The 20,423-nt window shown below is 40.6% G+C and overlaps 2 protein-coding genes across 11 annotated transcripts in view; one reads left to right on the top strand and one right to left on the bottom strand.

The window, feature by feature from the left end:
* Nucleotides 1-6,378, top strand: part of bbs2 (Bardet-Biedl syndrome 2) — a 126,787-nt gene extending 120,409 nt beyond the window's left edge. The window contains exon 18 of the mRNA XM_063066684.1: nt 2,632-6,378. Coding sequence (XP_062922754.1) covers nt 2,632-2,738 — 107 coding nt within the window. The 3' untranslated portion in view covers nt 2,739-6,378. The remainder of the gene's footprint in view (nt 1-2,631) is intronic.
* Nucleotides 6,379-6,644: 266 nt separating this feature from the next.
* Nucleotides 6,645-20,423, bottom strand: part of ndrg4 (NDRG family member 4) — a 279,010-nt gene continuing 265,231 nt past the window's right edge. For 9 of the 10 annotated variants that reach the window (XM_063066692.1, XM_063066695.1, XM_063066691.1 and 6 more), the window contains 4 exons: nt 16,622-16,657; nt 16,167-16,218; nt 10,524-10,562; nt 6,645-7,617 (listed from right to left, as the gene is read on the bottom strand). In XM_063066692.1, coding sequence (XP_062922762.1) covers nt 7,451-7,617; nt 10,524-10,562; nt 16,167-16,218; nt 16,622-16,657 — 294 coding nt within the window. In that variant the 3' untranslated portion in view covers nt 6,645-7,450. The remainder of the gene's footprint in view (nt 7,618-10,523; nt 10,563-16,166; nt 16,219-16,621; nt 16,658-20,423) is intronic. The other variant, XM_063066687.1, reaches the window with a different exon arrangement.

The following is a 20,423-nucleotide window of genomic DNA, read 5'->3' as shown; positions in this document are numbered from 1 at the left end:
CTGTGCCTCCCGGATGATCCTAAATTCATCTAACTTCAATTCCAGCTCCTTAATGTGATTTTTCATGAGCTGGAGTTGGCTGCACTTCCCTCAGGTGTATTCATCAGGCAGACTAACAGGTTTCATGAATTCCCACAACCTACAGGAGGAGCATTCCACTGCCATATCTGGAATCCTGCCTGCACTGTACAATGAGCAACCAAGACCAAATCTTCTAACCTGTTTCTTTGAGCTCAGTCTCTTCTCGTTGAAGTTTCAAGTCAAAGCCTAATGCCGCTGACCTATTCCCAACAATGGCTGCCCCACTTGTCCCTTCTGTACTTTTATTTAATTCGTAGTGCTCTGGTCCCGCCACTGATTAGACCTCTGGAATGTCTGAATGCCCATGAAGCTCTCCTTTTATACAAACTTCGCTGACCTGCAAGTAACTTCGTCGACGTGGTCTGCTCCCAACGCTCGTTGAATCTCTGGAAGTTGGTCATTGGTGGAAAGGGAGTTAGCATCTGTAGTATCCAAGACATCTTCAAGGAGTGGTGCCTCAGAAAGAAGATGTCCATTATTAAGGACTCCCACCACCCAGGGGAATGCCTCTTCTCATTGCTACCATTAGCAATGAGGCACAGAAGCCTTGAAGGATTCAAGGATTCGCTGAGTTCCTGAACTCAGCGATTCAGGAACAGCTTCTTCCCCTCTGCCATACTATTCCTAAATGGATATTCAACCGGTGAACACTACCTAACTTTTTTCCCCCTTTTAAAATATATATTATGTCTGTTTCTGCACTATTTTTAATCCATTCAATATACATAGATATCCTACTGTCATTTTTTCCCTATATTATGTATTGTGTTGTACTGTTGCTGCTAAGTTAACAGATTTCACAACGCATGACTGTGGTAATAAACCTGATTCTGATTCTGCAAGAGGCAAGTTGTGGAAAGATTGATTCTTACTTGGCTGGGTGGCAGGAGTTCGAACCTTGGTGGGAAAAGGATGGAAACAAATTAGGGCATTCAATAGTTTTTTTTTGACAAGAACAGGCCATTCAGCCCAACGAAGTTTATCAAATTGCTATAGTGCGTTGAAATAACTATCGAGTTTAGATTTTAAAGTCTCTAAGGTACTACTCTCAACTACACAATTAGGTAGTTTGTTCCATGTGTTCACAGCTTGCTGTGTAAAGAAATGCTTTCTGATGTTAGTCTGAAATCTTCCTTAAACCAGTCTGCACCTATGGCCCCATGTCCTCGTTGATGGATTAATTTTGAAGTTGCAGCTGACATCCACTTTACTTATATCTCTAATAATTTTGATCACTTCTATCATGTCTCCTCGTATTCTACATCTACTTAAGCTAGAAAGATTTAATTCTTTCCATCTTTTTTCAAAGTTCATACCCTGCAGACCTGGAATGAGTTTCATCACCCTTCTCTGAACTCTCTCAGTGCCTTCACATCCCTCGCAAAATATGGAGACCCAAATTGTACACAGTACTCAAGGTGTGGCCTCACAAGTGCATTATATAGCTTAAAGAGAACATCTGTAGACTTAAGCTTCACTGAATGGATTATATAGCCCAACATTCTATTAGCCTTCCTAATCACTTCTGTGCATTGTCTAGATGTTGATAGTGATGAGTCTACCATCAATGTTAGGGGTTTGTATATATAATCACAGACCTCTAAGTACCTTTGGATATATGATGCAGCAGAGCAGTTTATGTCATTATCAGTGACTGAGAAGTCCATACTTGTGTTTGACATGAAGATGGAGAAGGTATTGAGGGAGTTAAAGAAGGTGGCTGTTAATTTTGCTTTTCAGATGAAAAATTTTAAAACTACTTCAGTAGTACCCCTGAAATTCATGATCGATACCACCTAGGGCTCAGAAACATCACCAGGTTTCATATCACACAATCCTAACTTGGAAATAGATGAATGTTCCTCCATTATTGTTGGCTTCAAATCCTGGAACACTGTGAGAGTGCCTTAACCAGAATAGTTCAACAGTACGAATACCACCATATTATCCCTTTGATGATAAGTAAATAAGATCAGACAAAAATGCTAGACTTTCCACTGATGCCTCTGTATAATTTTTTTTAAATCCTCGGACTCCTTTCTGTGAAATTATTAAATTGGTTACAATTAATCAGAATCAGGTTTATTATCACTGGCATGTGACATGAAATTTGTTAACTTAGCAGCAGTTCAATGCAGTACATAATCTAGCAGAGAGAAAAAATAATAAAAATAAAACATAATAAACAAGTAAATCAATTATGTATATTGAATAAGTTATTAAAAATGTGCAAAAACAGCAATACTGTATATTTTTTAAAAAGTGAGGTAGTGTCTGAAGCTTCAAAGTCCATTTAGGAATCAGATGGCAGAGGGGAAGAAGCTGTTCCTGAATCACTGAGAGTGTGCCTTCAGGCTTCTGTATCTCCTACCTGATAGTAACAGTGAGAAAAGGGCATGCCCTGGGTGCTGGAGGTCTTTAGTAATGGACGCTGGCTTTTTGAGACACCGCTCCCTGAAAATGTCCTGGGTTCTTTGTAAGCTACTGCCCAAGATGGAGCTTTGTAGATTGATGACACTGAATTTTCTATTTTTCTATCTTGTCTTTTAGTTGGGAAGCCCAAGACCCAGGTGGTCTCTGCATGCAGAGATGCCATAAAAAATAATAATGTCAATGCACTTTTCAAAATCATTCGTGCTGGTAGCACCTTATCCTGAAAAGGTCAGAAGCCAATGACCAAGCAGACAGAAGAGCAAGAGTTCGTTCATGAAGAGGAACAACACAGAGGCCACACAAATGTGCTGAATTGAGCGTGTATCATCTCTGAGCCAGCGTGGGCAGATCCAGCTGGATGTCCAGGATTGTCCATAGTTTCAGATATCACTAGATCAGTGAGCAAAGTATGTAAGTGAACTGTCTCAAAAGAGTACTAAGATTTAAGATGTATCACTAAATGTAGATTTACTTTGTACATCTTTTACCACTAATGAGCTAACTGCGGATAAATCAAGAGTAGAGGACTCCTGTGATCAGTGTCAGTGGACCAGCTTTTAACCTAAAAATTCTAGCTAAGTATGACCTTTATGTTATATGCTTCTGAAACAGTAGATGGCAACACTGATATACAGCTCTTGTGAAGATGAAGTATATTGCTTTTCAGGAAGAAATTATATTGATAGAGTTACAAAACATCAGATCTTTCCAGAATTACTGAAGTTAGTCATTTTGTTTCTGAATTAGTCATATTCTTTGTACAAACTCTTTGAAGCATTTTGAATTGAAGTAAACTAATACTACGAGTATTTTGTATTGGCCTGCAGAATCCCAAATACCATACCTTAAACCTCCTTTACAGAAATTCTCATAATTCAAATCGATTAGTGTTGATTTCGGTATGTCCAACATTCACCTGTAATTTCAATGGTCTTGCCCATCAGCTAAAATACTCCTCTATTCCATGATGCTTTTTGAATTCTCCCAGGCCATTAACCTATTGCATTATATTACCCTTTAACAGCCCATATTTATCTGAACTTGTTAATTTATAACAAATTCCTGGATCAACCGAGCTTCCTCACTATATTCCTACCTAATTTTAACTGCCCTCTTTAGTTTTGATCCCTGTCAAAGGAAGGACTTGATTTGGAGATAATTCCCCAGAATGAAAGAACTTACTTGTGTGGTATGACCATGTAGGATGTTTAGGATGGACCCTTATTTGTACTTTTCATTTTTTTCAACCTGTATATTTTAAGAAGATTTGACAATAGATATTGAGAAGTTGAATGTCTGTCTTGAGAATCTAGCTGTCAGGGTTATAAACACACAATTTTGGATTTCTTATTTAGAACTGAGATGAGGAAAAATGCCTGCACATGAAAAGTTGTGAATATTTGGCCACTTGAATGACATCAATAATTATGAAAAATGAAAGGAAATTCAAGTTGCTGTCAAGGATCACTGATGATCTTATGGCATGGAGAAGCAGGGGCCAAATGGCCAACAAGCATTCCTAGATCTTAACAGGGCAGCTGAATACACGTCATTTTATTGTTACTTTGCAGTTTTGTAAATATTATCTTGTACTAAATTATAATTAAAGACTTTGAAGGAATGAATTGCATTGTAGGAGGACTTCAAATTCAAGTGACCTAATTTTCTGTCTCCTGTTAATTTGTTCCCTAAATATTTAGCACTGAGGTTCAAGAAGGAATGACTGAAGAATTTGCCCCTCTTCCCCTCACTAGTTAATAATATACTTATAATGCAGATAATTATCTGCTCAACCTTAAACTACAATGGGTATTTCCCTCAATGTATTTACAGCTTGTCTAATAGTGAACATGAGGTAAAAGTCTCAAGTCTTTGCCTGCTATTATGGTGCCACATAGAAGTAATTGGGGTAACAGACTTTGCATTTAAGATTGGCACAACACATTCATCATGTTGAAACTAAAACACTATAAACTTGAATATTACTTTAGGAATAGCTAGCATCAAGGTCAAGGGCAGGAGGAGAACTTGTTGCCACCCATTTTAGAATTGAGGGAGGACTCCACATTTGGTTGATCAAGCAGCTCAGAAGATAAATGAGGTGTCATGGTACCATTGTTGTTAGCACTCGATTCACAATGCCAGCCAGTAGGTCAATTCCTGCGGCTGCCTGTAAGGAGATTATACATTCTGCCTGTGATCACATGGGTTTCCACTGTGTGCTCCAATTTCCTCCCACAATCCAAAGACATATGTTACGGTTAGTGAATTGTGGGCATACTATGTTGGCTCCAAAAGCATGGAAACACCTGCAGGTTGCCCAGCACAATACTTACTGATTTGATTTGATGCAAACAACACATTTCACTGTATGTTTTGATATGTGTGATAAATAAAGTTAATCTTAGAATTGGACTGTGTAAGAGGTATAAACATGCGTGAGGGTTTAATCAATTAATCAAGAATTGAGAGCTAATATAAAGGTAATGGGCAGATATTAGTAATGTTTAAAGTTTGTGGAAGGTGAACTTGGGAGGCTGCAGATAAAATATGGAAAATAGGATTGTAAATGATTAAGAGTCTAGGCTGCACCAAGCAAAACAGTCCTAGATAAAGAATAATATAAAGATAAAAGTAATCATGGCTAGATACATTTGTAATTTAACTCTTAGTCAAGCAGTGGTCAATAATGTTATGTATAGCTTCTACTGTAGAGTTTGTGGCTGTGCTATTGCCATATCTGGGTCTCCTGTTCTCAATTCATAAGCTCAAGTTCGCCAATAACCCATGCTGATACTTTAGTGAAGTTCTGAGGAGCAGTTTAAACCTCTGGATTAATCCAAGACCATGTTTCCATGACAGATGGACTGAAGATGCCCTGGCACAATTTAAATGAAGAGCAAGGGTATTCTTATTTCCCAATGTTTATCCCTCAACAGATTTGCACAAGAATACCTATTACTTCAAATTACAAAGGAGAGAACTGTTCATACTCAAAGGCACCAGCTTGCTAGGAAGGTGCTTTGGAACATTATCCATACAGGGAAGGCAATTTATAAATAGGCTAAAGTCAAAGATTTTCTTGTCTATAAGACCATTGGAGCAGAATTATGCTATTTAGCCCACTGCATCTGCTCTGCCATTGATCAGGGCTCAACCCCATAATCTTTGATACCCTTACTAACCCTCATATTTGAATACTTAAGCTTAATGAAGACCAATACTTCAATTATGGGATGAACATTCAATAGTCTGTATCTAGACAACCTTTGAGATGACTTAGGGCCAACTGATGAATTAAAAAAACTTTGAGTTAACCCTAAAACTAATCAGCAGACCCAGGGTTAAGTTATTTATACATGAACAATGGAGAAACATTTTGCTAAAAATAGCATTCATCGTAAGTAATTTTGTGCAATACTATTCCTTCTGGCTTTTTTTTTTGAAAGATTAACCGGATTCTTCATATGACAAAGACAGTTCGGTGGGGAAAGAAGTCATGGGAGTTGTAAGATACTTCGCATGTTCAGTAGTAGTGATTATGGCACATTGCATCATTGAGCGCTTCAAACCCGTGACTTTTACATCATCACATAAAATGTCAAGGTGCCATCAGACTCTCTGCGACACTCATTATACAGTATGTCACAATATAATTTTTACAGGGTCGTTTTAATGGAAGTTTGCAGTTAGTCATAGAGCATGAAACTAGCCTGCACTGACCATCAAACATCCATTTTATTCTTTCCACATTCCTATCAGTTTTCTCAAAACACTAACACACCCGGGGTAAATGTGCAATGATCAATTAACCTAATGACCTGCCTGTCTTTAGGATATGGGAGAAACCAAAGTACATGGAAAAAATCTGGATGGTCACAGGAAGAAAACAGACTCCACAGTGGCAGCAACTGCAGGTCAGAATTGAACCCAGGCCACTATATCAGTGATAATACATGGTAGAAGTCGTCGTGATGTACTCTCAGTAGAATAGAACTGGAAATCGGCATGCAAATTTTATTTGAATAAATATCACAAAAGCTAACAGAGTGTGCTGTTGTCAGTCCAACATATGTAACAATGCCAATAAGATTAAATCATAGCAGAATATGTGAATCATCTACCAAAACAAGGCAGGTTTTAACACCGACTTTATTTTCAATAAACATTTATTAGTTACATTAAGTGAATGAATTATTAATTGGGTAGCCACAGCTGCAGTCAGGTATCAGATCAATAACAGCAACATCGAAGGATCTGTTATACAAAAAAAAGTTTCGATAATGGTACGTTTGTCACAAGACCTGAAAGAGACTCCCAGCAATTTTTCGACTCTTCATTTTATCATTGCCCAAACTGCAGTTGAAGTTGGGGATGGAAACAGAATTATCTACAAAACATTAAGTAGTGGAACCAGATTCACTATATCTACGGTAACCAGAGCAGCTCTTTTGTATCCTGTGTTACAGAAAGCATAAAGAACAGGCTATCTAGGACAATTATTTAACACACCAATGTTTGGAAATGCCTTCACATTTAAAACAACATAAAAATTGATGCTTTCCCTTAGCACACGTTAAAATAATTGAACACAAGATTACTATTGCATCGGCACAGTCCCCTAATATGGACCATGGCACTGACTGACCAGCAAAAATAAAACCAATCGCGTAAAAGCCTGCTAACAGATCGGAAAGGTTCGGGTAGCTACATTTACCAAAGTAAATTTTCACGATGATTGCAACTCATGCAAGAAAAAAAAGCAGTGGGCAGCCTTTATTTGTTAGGCTAGGAAACTGCAGACTGCTACAGCCAAGTAATGGAGCAATCTCTAGGCTTTGTTTACACTGCCCCATACCAAAACTAGTAAGGAATAATCATCCTACAGAGTGGGTAGGGGTCAGCCATGCTGCTTTTTCTAACCTCCCATCACCTTTTAGCATGACACCTCCATGGTGTGCGACATATTCTGAGTGACCTGGCCCATGCTGTCACTGCTGTTGGTTTGGGTGCAGATACGTGGACGTTGCCCATCTACTGAGCTGGCACTGGTCAGCGAGGCTGTGCGTGAACGAGCCAGTCGTGTCATACTTGCAGAGGCCACTGTGTTAGAGGGAAAAACAGAGACAGTATAATTCATTACCTTACTTAATCAATCCACGAGTTCAACCAAAATCAGCAAAGCCATTTTAATTGCAAAATGTTTCTGAAGCAGCAGTCTGGAACAATTTTTACTGATGCTCTGATACCAAGGACAGTCACAGGGGGAGGGGGTTTGTTCAGTGGTTAGTAGGAAATAATGTGTATCCCCTGTGAGCACTGATATCATACTTTACATAATCTGCCTATAGGAAAGCACAATTATGACATGCCATTTGGAATGGTATGAAATAGTCATGCATTTGACTTCTCATGGTCCATCATGCGGAAGATGATGCTCTTTCACAGCTTTCACATGCAATTTCAGATCTAGGCTCATATCCAAGTCCATTCCTCGGCTGAGAGCAGGGAGCGGCCAGGGTGGCTATGTGCATGTTATTAGCCAGCCAGCAAGCAAGCAGTGACACCTACCTTCGCCTCTAGTATCTATGTAACAACTGGAATAGCTGTTACAGCTCTCCAACCCTTTCCTATTTCCCACTAGGGCAGAGAGGGAAGTTTTCTATTCACTGCCTCGGTTCCCTGTTTGTAACCAACTTGACTAGATGATCCTATGAGCAGCTGAAATTGTCTCGGGTTTCCATCTTTCTTGTGATCAAAGCAAAACAAAGGACGGAGCTGTTATCTTGCATCAAGCCCAGCCCAGCAGATCTGCCCTGAATATTTCACATTTCTCACACTTTCCACCTGCTTTTCAGCTCTGGATAAGTAGAACTTCTGAATCTTGGTAGTATAATCCTTGACTTCGGTATTATTAGCACAATATGTCACTATTGTGTCAATATGTCACTATATGTCAAGATAGTTGAAGTACAGTACAATTTAATAAGAATTACTTCTCCCAAGCATGTCAGACAATAAGAAATTCAATCAGGATCTTTTCCATGGCTTCAGGCTGACTATAAGAAAGGGTGAAATTTGAAAGGCAATTCTTTCTTTCTGACATTTGATTTACAAGCTAAAGTCCATGTGGCTTGAACCCATTTTTGATTCCACAAATCACATGGTGTTTTTTATAATTACTTTTAATTTCTGATCTTGCGGACCAAGTTACTTTAAGTGAATACATTGATCCCCTCATATACCCATTATACTTCATTAGCTCTGTCTTGTCTAGACCTGTTCTCTGTAACATTTCAAAGTGTAACATGATCTCTTCTCACAGCTTAACCTTCGTCAATCAAATTCACCAAGGAGAAAATTCACGCAAAAACAAAGGCAGAATATTATAAATGTTGACAATTCAATTTCTAATAAACGAACAATTTTAGAGGTAAAGGCTGTCTGCTGTGTATGTTCTCATTCAATTCAAATTGTCATATACTGTCACTAAAATGCTCCCAAGTGATAAGGAAGCTGAGGACCATCACAGCTGAACATTGACCTACAGTGAGATGCTCATCTTCTGTGGTGTAATCAGTTAGATACGTAGTTTAAATTTCACTGTAAATTTTGCTTCTTAAATTTGCCACAGAGGACAATCCATCAAGTTATTACCCTTATATTTATTGTCAAATAACTAGCATTGAGTATGGTTTTAATTATAGGTTCCTGAAGCAAATGCAAATAGAGCAAGTAAACACTGCTCTCTGAGAAGCAAATCAGCTTCTGCTGCTGCAGCACTGATTGAGGTCAAAGCCTGCAAAGGTTGTAAATTCTACCCAGCTCCAGCATAACATCAACCAATACTTATCAGTATCTGAGCAAGAATACAGAAACCTGCTCTGCATAGAAATCATCAGAAATTACTTCAAGCTAGGTCCTGAAAAATTAGACTCTCTTCTTCTAACTTGCTGTGCTTTTTTTGACATAGTGTATTCTTTAGACATCGGACTTCCATATTAAAAAGGTGCACAGAATACCGATTAACACTTTGGTACCTTTTGTCAATTAGAAATTGAAATTTTGGGCAGGGCACAGAAGTCAGGGCTCAACTTGCAGATTTTAAAATCTGCTCACTTGAAGATTCTGAGGCAAGGAAATGTACAACTGCATTTCTAAAATGTGAAGCTTTCTTTGGTTGCCATTTTTAAAAAAAATCTCAAAACACGCCCACTGTAAGGCGTTGGTGCAATATGAAGGAGATGCCAAATCTTATTAAACTTATTTATTTAGCGTTACAGAGCACTAGCCCAACAATCAGCACCATCCAGCAACCCACCTATTTAACTCACAGGACAATTTACAATGACCAATTAACCTTCCAACCAGAACGTCTTTGGACGGTGGGAGGAAACCCACGCACTCATGGAAAGGACATACAGAGGACATCAGAATTGAACCAAGATCACGCTAAATGCCATACTACTGTGGTGGCCCACAGGAAATTTTTTCACTATAATGGATATTTTGTAATTTCCTGTTTTAATAACTACGTAAAGATAATGAAATAGGATACTTATTAAATGTGTTTTCAATGCCCACCCTCCCATCTGACTTCACTATACGAGACACACTAAAATCAATTGGTTCTTTACCTCATTTCCAACAGATCTATTAGTCATTGTCATGGAATACATGGAACATGGTGTTGGATCCTGCGTTCTGGGTAATGCCAGACACACATCAAAAACTTATTACAATGCAAGAAAACACAAGAGTATTTATGCCTTCCAGAACTCAATTGTGAGTAAATTTCATTTGCAGGTCAATATATAGTTACAGCCAAATATTGCAAAAAAATGTGCATTGGCCGTTGGAAGCCGTAGTGAGAAAGAGAACAATTGTAGATGGAGTAGAGAGCACAGGTCAATGAGAGCATGCAATGGCAAAGGAATGGGGCTGGAACATTAAAGACAGGCTGTAGCACAAGCAATGGAATAGTTTACGAAGAAACAGGAAATGGGTACCTGCTCCACCACTCAGTCGTCTATCCACTAAATATGCAACTGAGCGTGAAATAAGGAGGTAGGAAACACAGCGTTACAGTCTACATCAAGAGGAAAACAGACTCACATCCAACTCATACAGGAACACACACGAGTACATATGCTCTCCACCAACTAAGGCATCTCTAAGATGTGTATGGTCTTTAATCTGGTGTCCTGTATCAGGGTCACAGTGATCAAAACCCCATTTTGTTGAAGGTATCAACTAAGTTGTCAATATTATCACTACAGTCACACAACATGGAACTTCTGAAAGTGTCATCCGAACAGCAGTACATGCCTAGTCAAATAGCTCTTTCTTGAAGTCCTGCCAGAGAGGAGTAGTTGCTTTCCCAACATTCAAGTGCATTTCAGGCACCTAACCCAAGAGACCTTTGGTGTCAGATTGCAATTACTAGTTCCAATCTACAATACTGGATAAATTTCTAACAATTCCAAGTGAAAGTATTACTGCTTATAAAGAAACACTTACTGAATTAATTTGCTAAATGAATTCACAATTTGGACCATTTACTTTCTGTTACAAAACAGTACACAATGTAGTTGGAAGTATTGTGATCAACTGGCCCAGCATGCATATTCCATCCCATGTTTCTCAGATTTCCATCTCTCATCTCCTGAGCATTCTCAGCCCTTGGCCCCACTTATTCCTTAAACTTTGCTGGCTGTTGTTCACCAATCTTTGGATAGTGTTTTTTTAAAAGAGTAATTCAAATTTACAGTCCTCCCAGCAAAATGTACTCCATTCTTCTAAAATACCTTGGACATTTTCCATTTGCGGTGGAGTACAAGTTATCACTCCCACCCTTCTATTTAAAAATGGTCAGCTCAACCTCTACTTATATGGCAACTACAAGTCTGTCCTGAGTCTCCAGTACAATTCTGCATTGCTTTAATGGATTACTTGGAGGTAAGGGTAAATTTTGAGCCTACTGGTCTCCCGCCCTTGCAGTATGCTCTTTCTTACAGTGTGCTTGCAGGCATAGTCGTCCACTAGAAAGGTGGCCCTTAGCTGATGAAACAAGTCCAGCATAGTAGTCTGTCTGTTGTAGGGTCCATCCCCACAATGACAGCCATTTATCTCCTGATCTCGGGCTTACTGACTCTGAAAGCTTAAATGCCTTGCCTTGTGAGCATCATTGCTAAACAGAAATTTATTTTAACACTGAGTAACACTTTGCACACAAACAATTAAAATACATTTATATTAATGAATTAAGTTAAATAAAAAGGAGATTAATGTCTATTGTCTATTGCCTTTTCTTCCCACTTTTTCTGAGAGACCCACCCACTTGACCAGTGCCTGCTTAACTTGGTACAAATCCATTGAGCCCATTGAAATCCATTGGAAGAAACACTGTCCAGGGATTGTGAGAATTTGTAAATTGATTAAGCACAGTTGATTGTTTTCGTGTGCAAAAACACACACACACACCGTGTTTTGTAATATTTTTAATCTGCTTTAAAATACCACATTTATTTTGGATGGAATGTAGGTCTTTCTGAATTGTTATTAAAGGTAATTTCACTTTTGATTATTGGTGGATCCAGGATGGAGTCTCAGCTTCAGTCAAAGTCACTGTTGGGCAAGACTTAACACTTGTGTTGCGAGACTACTCCAAATGAGTATGCTCCAAGGGCAAGCTGCAACAAAAAACTGGCCAATTCTGGGTATATCCTCTGGAGTTGATGTCAAAATCTAGAAAACAGCTCGTAGAAACAGTCAAGCCAGTGAAATGTCAATCTGCACCACATATTCTCCCATGTTAAGAGCCCATGTCAAGACCATTATAAATAATATCACAGTAAGCATATGCTAAAGCACACAGAGTATTAGTCCTTTAAACAACAATGCAAGGATCAGAAGAAACAACTCCAATAACACACTGTGCAGTATCATATTGCAGTCACTACAAATATGTTCAGAAATTTCACAACATATGTCAGTGATATTAACCGTGATTCTGATATCAAACTGAATAATTCATGCCAGTTGAACAAGTCACCATAATAATAATAATAATTGGAGAATCATTTTACATCCAGCTACAACACAGTTATCGGTGTTATCTCAGCAAGTTAGGGGAACATGATAACATAAATTCAATACCCAGATTAGAATGCAACTTGGCTTCTTGTTGATATAATTTCTACTTCTGCAATTATGAACACAAACCTGGGCAGGACTCATCCAGAGCATTTAGAATTAATCAACCTTAAACCTTATGACCAGTGCTCATTTGGAATTACAATTGCTACTAAGTATCTTAACACATGAGAAACAGGAAAGATGTGCAGAAAGGCCAATTACTTGGCTAAATTTATGCCAAACCATTAAAAAAAATTTAAGTCTTAATGAACTGTGATCAAAGACAAATTCTTGAATAACAGACAGGAAGAAACATAGAAATGCTGCATGAACCAGTTTGAAGACCCATAATACTGTCAACTAAGTAGCAATTTCACCAGATGTATCAACAATGGGACCCTGGATCTTGCTGGTTCAATGATGAGTAATCTCTAACAGCAAAGACTCCTCAACAATTCCCTGCAGTTGCTTTAAACTACAAAGTGCAAGCACAAAGAAAAACTGGAACTAGTATATTGGCCTTTAAAACACTTTGGACCAAATACTTATCCTTGGAAGTTCTAACCCTTTATGAAGTATAAAAGGGCCACATGCTATACTGCATTGTTGATTTGTGAAGTCCAGTTTTTAATCTTTAGATTTGGAAACACTACACAGTGTGCTTATAAACCACACCATAACCTTCACACTTTCAAAGTCCAACGCATCATTAGCAAACAAAAATGCTCTTCACTAATATTGACTGATCTTTTGGGTGTATCAAAAACACACTCTAGTTACAGAAACATGAATTATTACCAAAAATTGGCGAGTTCACCTCAGTACAGTGAAACAGGTACAGAAACGCAGACTGAAAAAAACAGTTTATATGGAGGGAGACTATGCACACAAAGAAAGAACGAATGTAGTTGTATGCTTTGGACCATCGGTAATGGAATCATTTGTGAATATTAAAGACCCTGCAAGACAGAACTACGCATTAATGTCACAACTATTCCCAATTAGCTTTCTACACTTTTTCCTCGTTACTTCCATGCTCTAGCTTGGTTCAGTATAAAACACCATCTCAGCCTCTTAATATATACGTATGAACAGCATCCAGTTTCACCACAAGTGGTCCACACAAGGAGTCACGCTTCCACCCAGAGTAATCTGATCATCCAATGTGGTTTTACTGGCAGTAAACATTGCAGAACAACACACACAAAATGCTGGAGGAACTCAGCAGGTTTCAGGCAGCATCTATAGAAATGAATAAACAGCCGATGTTTCAAGTCTGTTTCAAGACCCTGCTTCAGGAATGGAAGGGGTGAAGATGCCAGAAAAAACAGCAGGAAGAGGGGAAGGAAGATTAGCTAGAAGGTGATAAGTGAAGCCAAGTGGGTGGGAAAGTTAAATGGCTGGAGGAAAAGGAATCTGATAGGAGAGGCAAATGGATCATGGGAGAAAAGGAAGGAGAAGGGTCACCGGGGGAGGTGATAGCCAGGTGAGGAGAACAGATAAGAGGCCAGAGTGGGGAATAGAAGAAGAGGGAAGGAGGACAGGAAAAGATACTGGAAGAAGAAATTGGTTCATATCATCAGGTTGGAGGCTACCCAGATGAGGTGCTGATCCTGCACCAAGAGTGGCTTCATCGTGGCAAAAGAGAAGTCCGTGAATCAAAATGGGACAGGAATTAAAATGGCCGGCCACTGGGAAAATCCGCTTTTGGCAGATGGAAGGGAGGTGCTCAACAAAGTGGTCACTTAGTTTACGCCGAGTTTCAGCAATGCAGAGAGGGCACATCAGGAGCACCGGTACAAAAGACTACCCCAACTGATCCGCAGATGAAGCATTGCTTCACCTCAAGAATTGCTTCACCTCGAACATCACTTCCTTCTTCTGGTAATTCTTTTCCCCTCTGCCTTCTCCCTTCTTCTATTCCCCACTCTGGCCTCTTGCCTCTTCTCCTCACCTGCCTATCATCTCCCCCTGGTGCCCCTCCTCTTTCCCTTTCTCCCATGGTCCACTCTCCTCTCCTATCAGATTCCTTCTTCCCCAGTCATTTACCTTTCCCACCCACCTGGCTTTACCTATGACCTGTTAGCTAATCCTCCTTCTCCTCCCCACACCTTTTAATTCTTTTCAGTCCTGATGAAGTGTTTCCATCTGAAACGTTGACTGCTTATTCCTTTCCATAGATGCTGCCTGATCTGCTGAATTCCTCCAGCATTTTGTGTGTGTTGCTCTGGATTTCCAGCATCTGCAGAATCTCTTGTGTTTATAAGGTACAACATGATTGATTGCATGGCAATGCTCCACAGTAGAACAGCCTCACCATGGCAACGTGCCACAGTAGAACAGCCTCACCATGGCAACGTGCCACTGTAGGACAGCCTCACCATGGCAACGTGCCACTGTAGGACAGCCTCACCATGGCAACGTGCCACTGTAGGACAGCATTGCCAGGCAACGTGCCACTGTAGAATAGCTTCAACATGACAACGTGCCACTGCAGAACAGCCTCACTGTATCAAATCCCACAGTGAACAGCCTCATTGCTATATTACCCACACCAAGCCTCCTGCCTTGAAAACAACTTATGATAAATGGAAACACGAGGAATTCTGCAGATGCTGGAAATTCAAGCAACACACATCAAAGTTGCTGGTGAACGCAGCAGGCCGGGCAGCATCTCTAGGAAGAGGTACAGTCGACATTTCAGGCCGAGACCCTTCGTCAGGACTAACTGAAGGAAGAGTGAGTAAGGGATTTGAAAGTGGGAGGGGGAGGGGGAGATCCAAAATGATAGGAGAAGACAGGAGGGGGAGGAATGGAGCCAAGAGCTGGACAGGTGATTGGCAAAAGGGATATGAGAGGATCAAGGGACAGGAGGCCCAGGGAGAAGGAAAAGGGGGAGGGGGGGAAAAACCCAGAGGATGGGCAAGGGGTATATTCAGAGGGACAGAGGGAGAAAAAGGAGAGAGAGAGAGAGAAAGAATGTGTATATATAAATAAATAACGGATGGGGTACGAGGCGGAGGTGGGGCATTAGCGGAAGTTTGAGAAGTCAATGTTCATGCCATCAGGTTGGAGGCTACCCAGAAGGAATATAAGGTGTTGTTCCTCTAACCTGAGTGTGGCTTCATCTTTACAGTAGAGGAGGCCGTGGATAGACATATCAGAATGGGAATGGGATGTGGAATTAAAATGTGTGGCCACTGGGGAGATCCTGCTTTCTCTGGCAGACAGAGCGTAGGCGTTCAGTAAAACGAATCCTACACTGGGCAGTTTCACCATGAGACCAACCCAGGTCATAGTCTCTTTGCAAGAACACCCTACAGCAAACAGTTCCACAGAAAGAATAACAACCTCACCAAGAGATCTCCCAATGGTCAGTGACACCAGTAAGCAAAAATCCTCAAGCCAGTATGTGTGGAATGGGCACTGTCCAAATTTAGGTACTTTCTGTGAATAAAACTAAAGTGAAAACAAAACACATTCACACTTAGAGATACAACTCTTCTGATACTTACTGTAGCCCATGCCCTGCAGAAAGTATTTGAAGGCCTCTGTCAGCTTTCCAGGCTGTTAGAAGAAAATGTACAAACTAAAAAATGATTATCAGCCTGAGGATACACAGCATGATAACAGAACAAACAGAAATGAACACCTGATGCTGTCTGCTAATTCCCACTTTGACTGATGGAATGAGGATACTGGGAGAAATCTGCAGCGGTCAAACATTGCCAGTTTTAAACACCCACCTTTAGCACTAGAGCTAGAAGCAATGTCCCAAACGTGATACATTGACGGTCCACAAGAATTACCTCAGAGCACCTCATGCCTTCCCACCCTAACTTAAACACTTCCCCATTTTCAATTACTTTCTCCTTGCTAGGAGCTCGAAACCTTGGTCCTCTGTTCCAAAGTGAAAGACACAAGCTTGGAAGAAGTTGAGGAAGCTAGACGCAGAGCCAGAGCTACCCACCTGAGTGATCTGGGGCAAGCCACCACAGTCAGCCATCTGAAAACATAAAGCACAGGTTGCCATTACCTCTGTGGATAAGAAAGTAACAGACATATCCCGTACTTATTTAGCAGCTATGTTATATCACCTGCAAGTTACAAGGATAACCATATCTAATTCTTATTTATTGGGATTGGAGTAACTCTAACATTTCATATTCTAGCAATTCCTATCCATATTTGATTAAACTAATTTGTTTAATTTTGGAAGAGCTGGAGCCAGGATTTAGCAGATTCAGTCAAATAAAGCAAATGTCCGTTTATTTCTCCAATCTACATTCCGCAGGGCGAGTCTAAATTGGACAGAAATCCCATGGTTAAGATGCGTCCCATCGTAGCCTAGCTCCAGCAGGTCAATGTCCCATTCATTACAGAGTTGACTCAGTGCCTCGTAGCAGCCTTGGCTTGGCTGAATGCACAAGAGATAATAGGCTCAGTCTCCGATTGCAATTCAGATCTACTGGATAATCGTCCAATAGGAATTTGTTTTCTTCGTGCCCACAAAGGCTCCACATTGTCAGTTGGAAGTTCTGTGTGAATGTGTTGATGATTGTTAAGTTGTTTGATGAATAAGGTCCGTAGCTCTGCTGGACAAATTTCGCCCATCACTGTGCTGTCTGGACTGAATGAAGCCTGCAATTGTCTGCTCCTGGTGAATGAATGAAGGTGGCAGATCATTTCCTGGATCTACTGGATGAATAAGGTTCATAAATGTTTAATTTTGTCAAATTAATGAGGATGTTGATCGTCCTCCTATGTACGATGGAGGACCATGATTCAACAGTTCAGTGGACTGGACTGAAATTATTGGCTTTCTCTCAGAAGCATGAATTTCTCCCTTAGTTTAAGTCAGCCACATTAAAGACAGCCTGATAAAGAGCAGGTATTCTCAGTTCAATATAAGGTGCCAAAGAAGCAAGGATGGGTGGTCCATTTTCATTGTTAGAAGGGAAGAGGTTTCTCATCATAGAGCAAAAGGAGCTAATCGGTTTAACCACAGCAGGGCCAATGTGATCAATACGTCAGATAAACTGCTGAAATGAATACTTCAACAATCAGCAAAATATTAAACCAAGATGAAAATGCAGTGAATATTAATATTGAGAAAGTATTCAGTGCAGGTACAAGCTGCTCAAAGTAGGCTCTTTTGTGAGTATATTCCTCTGCTATTCCTAAACCAAGACAGTAAAACTAATTATTAACAGAATCAGATAATTACAGAAAACCTAGTAAATTCAGTGTAGCCCATCACACCCATGTCAGCTGAGAAAACGACTTAATGGCTTCCAACACTAGGTCTGTATCTCTTTGTAGGAGATCCTCCCTGCTCTTATATTCTGTGCCTTCACTGATATGGAAAAGCAGCCCATGTACATTTTAGTGACCAGTCTTGCTATCTTTGTTTCTCCACACCACTCAATATCCTTCAACGTTTTCTCTTCCTTAGTTGCAGTTCTCCACTTCTCTGGACTAAATTCCATTTGCTACCTCTCAACTCGGGAGATGTGCCATTCACATCCCACTGCAAATTAAATGTCATTCACTCAGTCGATGTTTGTATCTTCTGAAAACTGCTGTGCCATGCCCCACCTTTATGCAGGGGACTGAACATTGAACCTGATAGATTACCAGTGGGAACAACCACAAAACACCCATCAACTATTGCCCTTTGCCATCACTAAACCAAATTTTGGATCCAATTTGCCATGTTCTCTTGCACCATCAGCTTTTTATTCTCATACCCAGTCCATCATCAATATCCTCATTAAAATCCATCAAATGCACAACTAAAGAAAATAGGAGGAGGAAGCCTCCTGGCCCCTCAAGTCTGCCCTGCCACTGAATCATGGCTGATCTACCCCAGGCCTCACCCCCTCCTTTATGCCAAATCCCCATAGCCTTCAATACCCCAGATCTTTCAGAATTTTATTTATCTCACAATGAGCTAAACTCCACAACTCTCTTGGACAAAAAAATTCCAGAGATTCTCCTCTCCTTTCATGAAGAACTTTCTATTATATACTTCTCGTCAGATATTTGAAAAAATGTCCCCGTTTTCAAAATTGTTTGAAGTGAAGCGTGACCACAAAACACAGCTGGGGCAGAGGGATCTGGGAGTCCATGTGCATGAAACACTGGAAGTTAGTAAGTAGGTAGAGAAAATAATTATGGTAGGAATGGAAGGAGCATGATAACAAGTAGCTGGAGGAACTCAGCAGGTCAGCGAACATCTACAACTGGCATCAGGGCTAGAGCGTAAGGAGATGACAGCCAGTTTGGACTTTGTTGTACAGGAGATGGAGTAGGGAAGGTTTGCTCCAAATGCCGATTTCCTGTGAGATCACAACTGGTGTACTTCCTACAGTTTTGGCCTCCTTATTGAGGACAGATATATCTGCACTGGAAACAGTTGAGTGAAGATTCACCGTTACTGAGGCCCTTCATTGGTCAGAATTAATCATGGATATTGTGTCCTAGCTGTCTACATGACACGCGAACCAGTACACAAGCCTGGGCAGTACGATATGGAGAACAAGCTATTGCCCATGTAGCAGGATCCCCCTCTCCACACAGCTCATGAACCCAAAGGAACGACACAGACCAATACAGTCTGGCACCAGCAGTGTTGCAGGAGTTGCCAGTCAGCATTGAACTCAACATTGGACTGCCTTTCTTCTCAGGGTTTACTTCTGAAGCTTTGAGTGGGTATAGTTGTAAGGCAGCGGAGGTTTGAGATCAGAGTTTTCCTTCTCCTAGATGAGCTGCCAACCACGGCTGATGAGCCCCAACTGCCCGAAGCAACTGGTTTTAAAGTGCCGTAACCCGCCTTTGCCTCTTCTGCTGTCAGTAGAAACGGTCCCACCAATCTTAGTAGCTAAGCCACACGTGAAGGTCAGGAGTTGGACTTGGTCGTCAGAGGCTATTTGAAATGCACACCATTGGGAGCTTATCCCCACTATCACCCCCAGCTATAACAATCTCAAGGTACCTCACCATGTTAAGCAGATTGAGCTGAGAATGAGAAGTTAACTTACTTAAAAACAAAAGTTTTTCAAGTACTCAGAGGGTACTTGACAGGGTAGAAGCTGAGAGGATCTTTCCTCTTGCAGGGGAATCTGGAATTGGGCCACATAGTTTCAGAATAAGGTGTTGCTCAGCTAGGATAGATGATGAAGTAATCCTCAAAAGTCTGTAAGTCTTTGGAATCCAAAGAGCCGACAGGAATGGAGGCTGAATCACTGACTATATCAGAGGCCAAATCAGATAAATTTTTGGTCTCCGGGGTAGTGCTGTGGAACAGGCAGTAATGTCGAGCCAAGATCAAGAACATCTCAGGATGTTCTTATTCAGGGCATGAGGGCCATTTGTCTCACGGCTCCTCCTCCTTTTCCTGTGAAAATGTAGGCATGTAAGGTGTCAATCGGCAAAACCTGAATCAGTAAATGATCTAACATTCATTTCAGGAGGGAACCTCTTCACCAGGCTGAATGTACATATAACCATATAACAATTACAGCACGGAAACAGGCCATCTCGGCCCTTCTAGTCCATGCCGAACTCTTACTCTCACCTAGTCCCACCGACCTGCACTCAGCCCATAACCCTCCATTCCTTTCCTGTCCATATAGCTGTCCAATTTAACTTTAAATGACAACATCGAACCTACCTCAACCACTTCTGCTGGAAGCTCGTTCCACACAGCTACCACTCTCTGAGTAAAGAAGTTCCCCCTCATGTTACCCCTAAACTTTTGCCCTTTAACT

Source organism: Mobula hypostoma, chromosome 14, assembly GCF_963921235.1.
Source record: "Mobula hypostoma chromosome 14, sMobHyp1.1, whole genome shotgun sequence".
Taxonomy (NCBI): domain Eukaryota; kingdom Metazoa; phylum Chordata; class Chondrichthyes; order Myliobatiformes; family Myliobatidae; genus Mobula; species Mobula hypostoma.
This window is presented reverse-complemented; position numbering and strand designations above follow the sequence as displayed.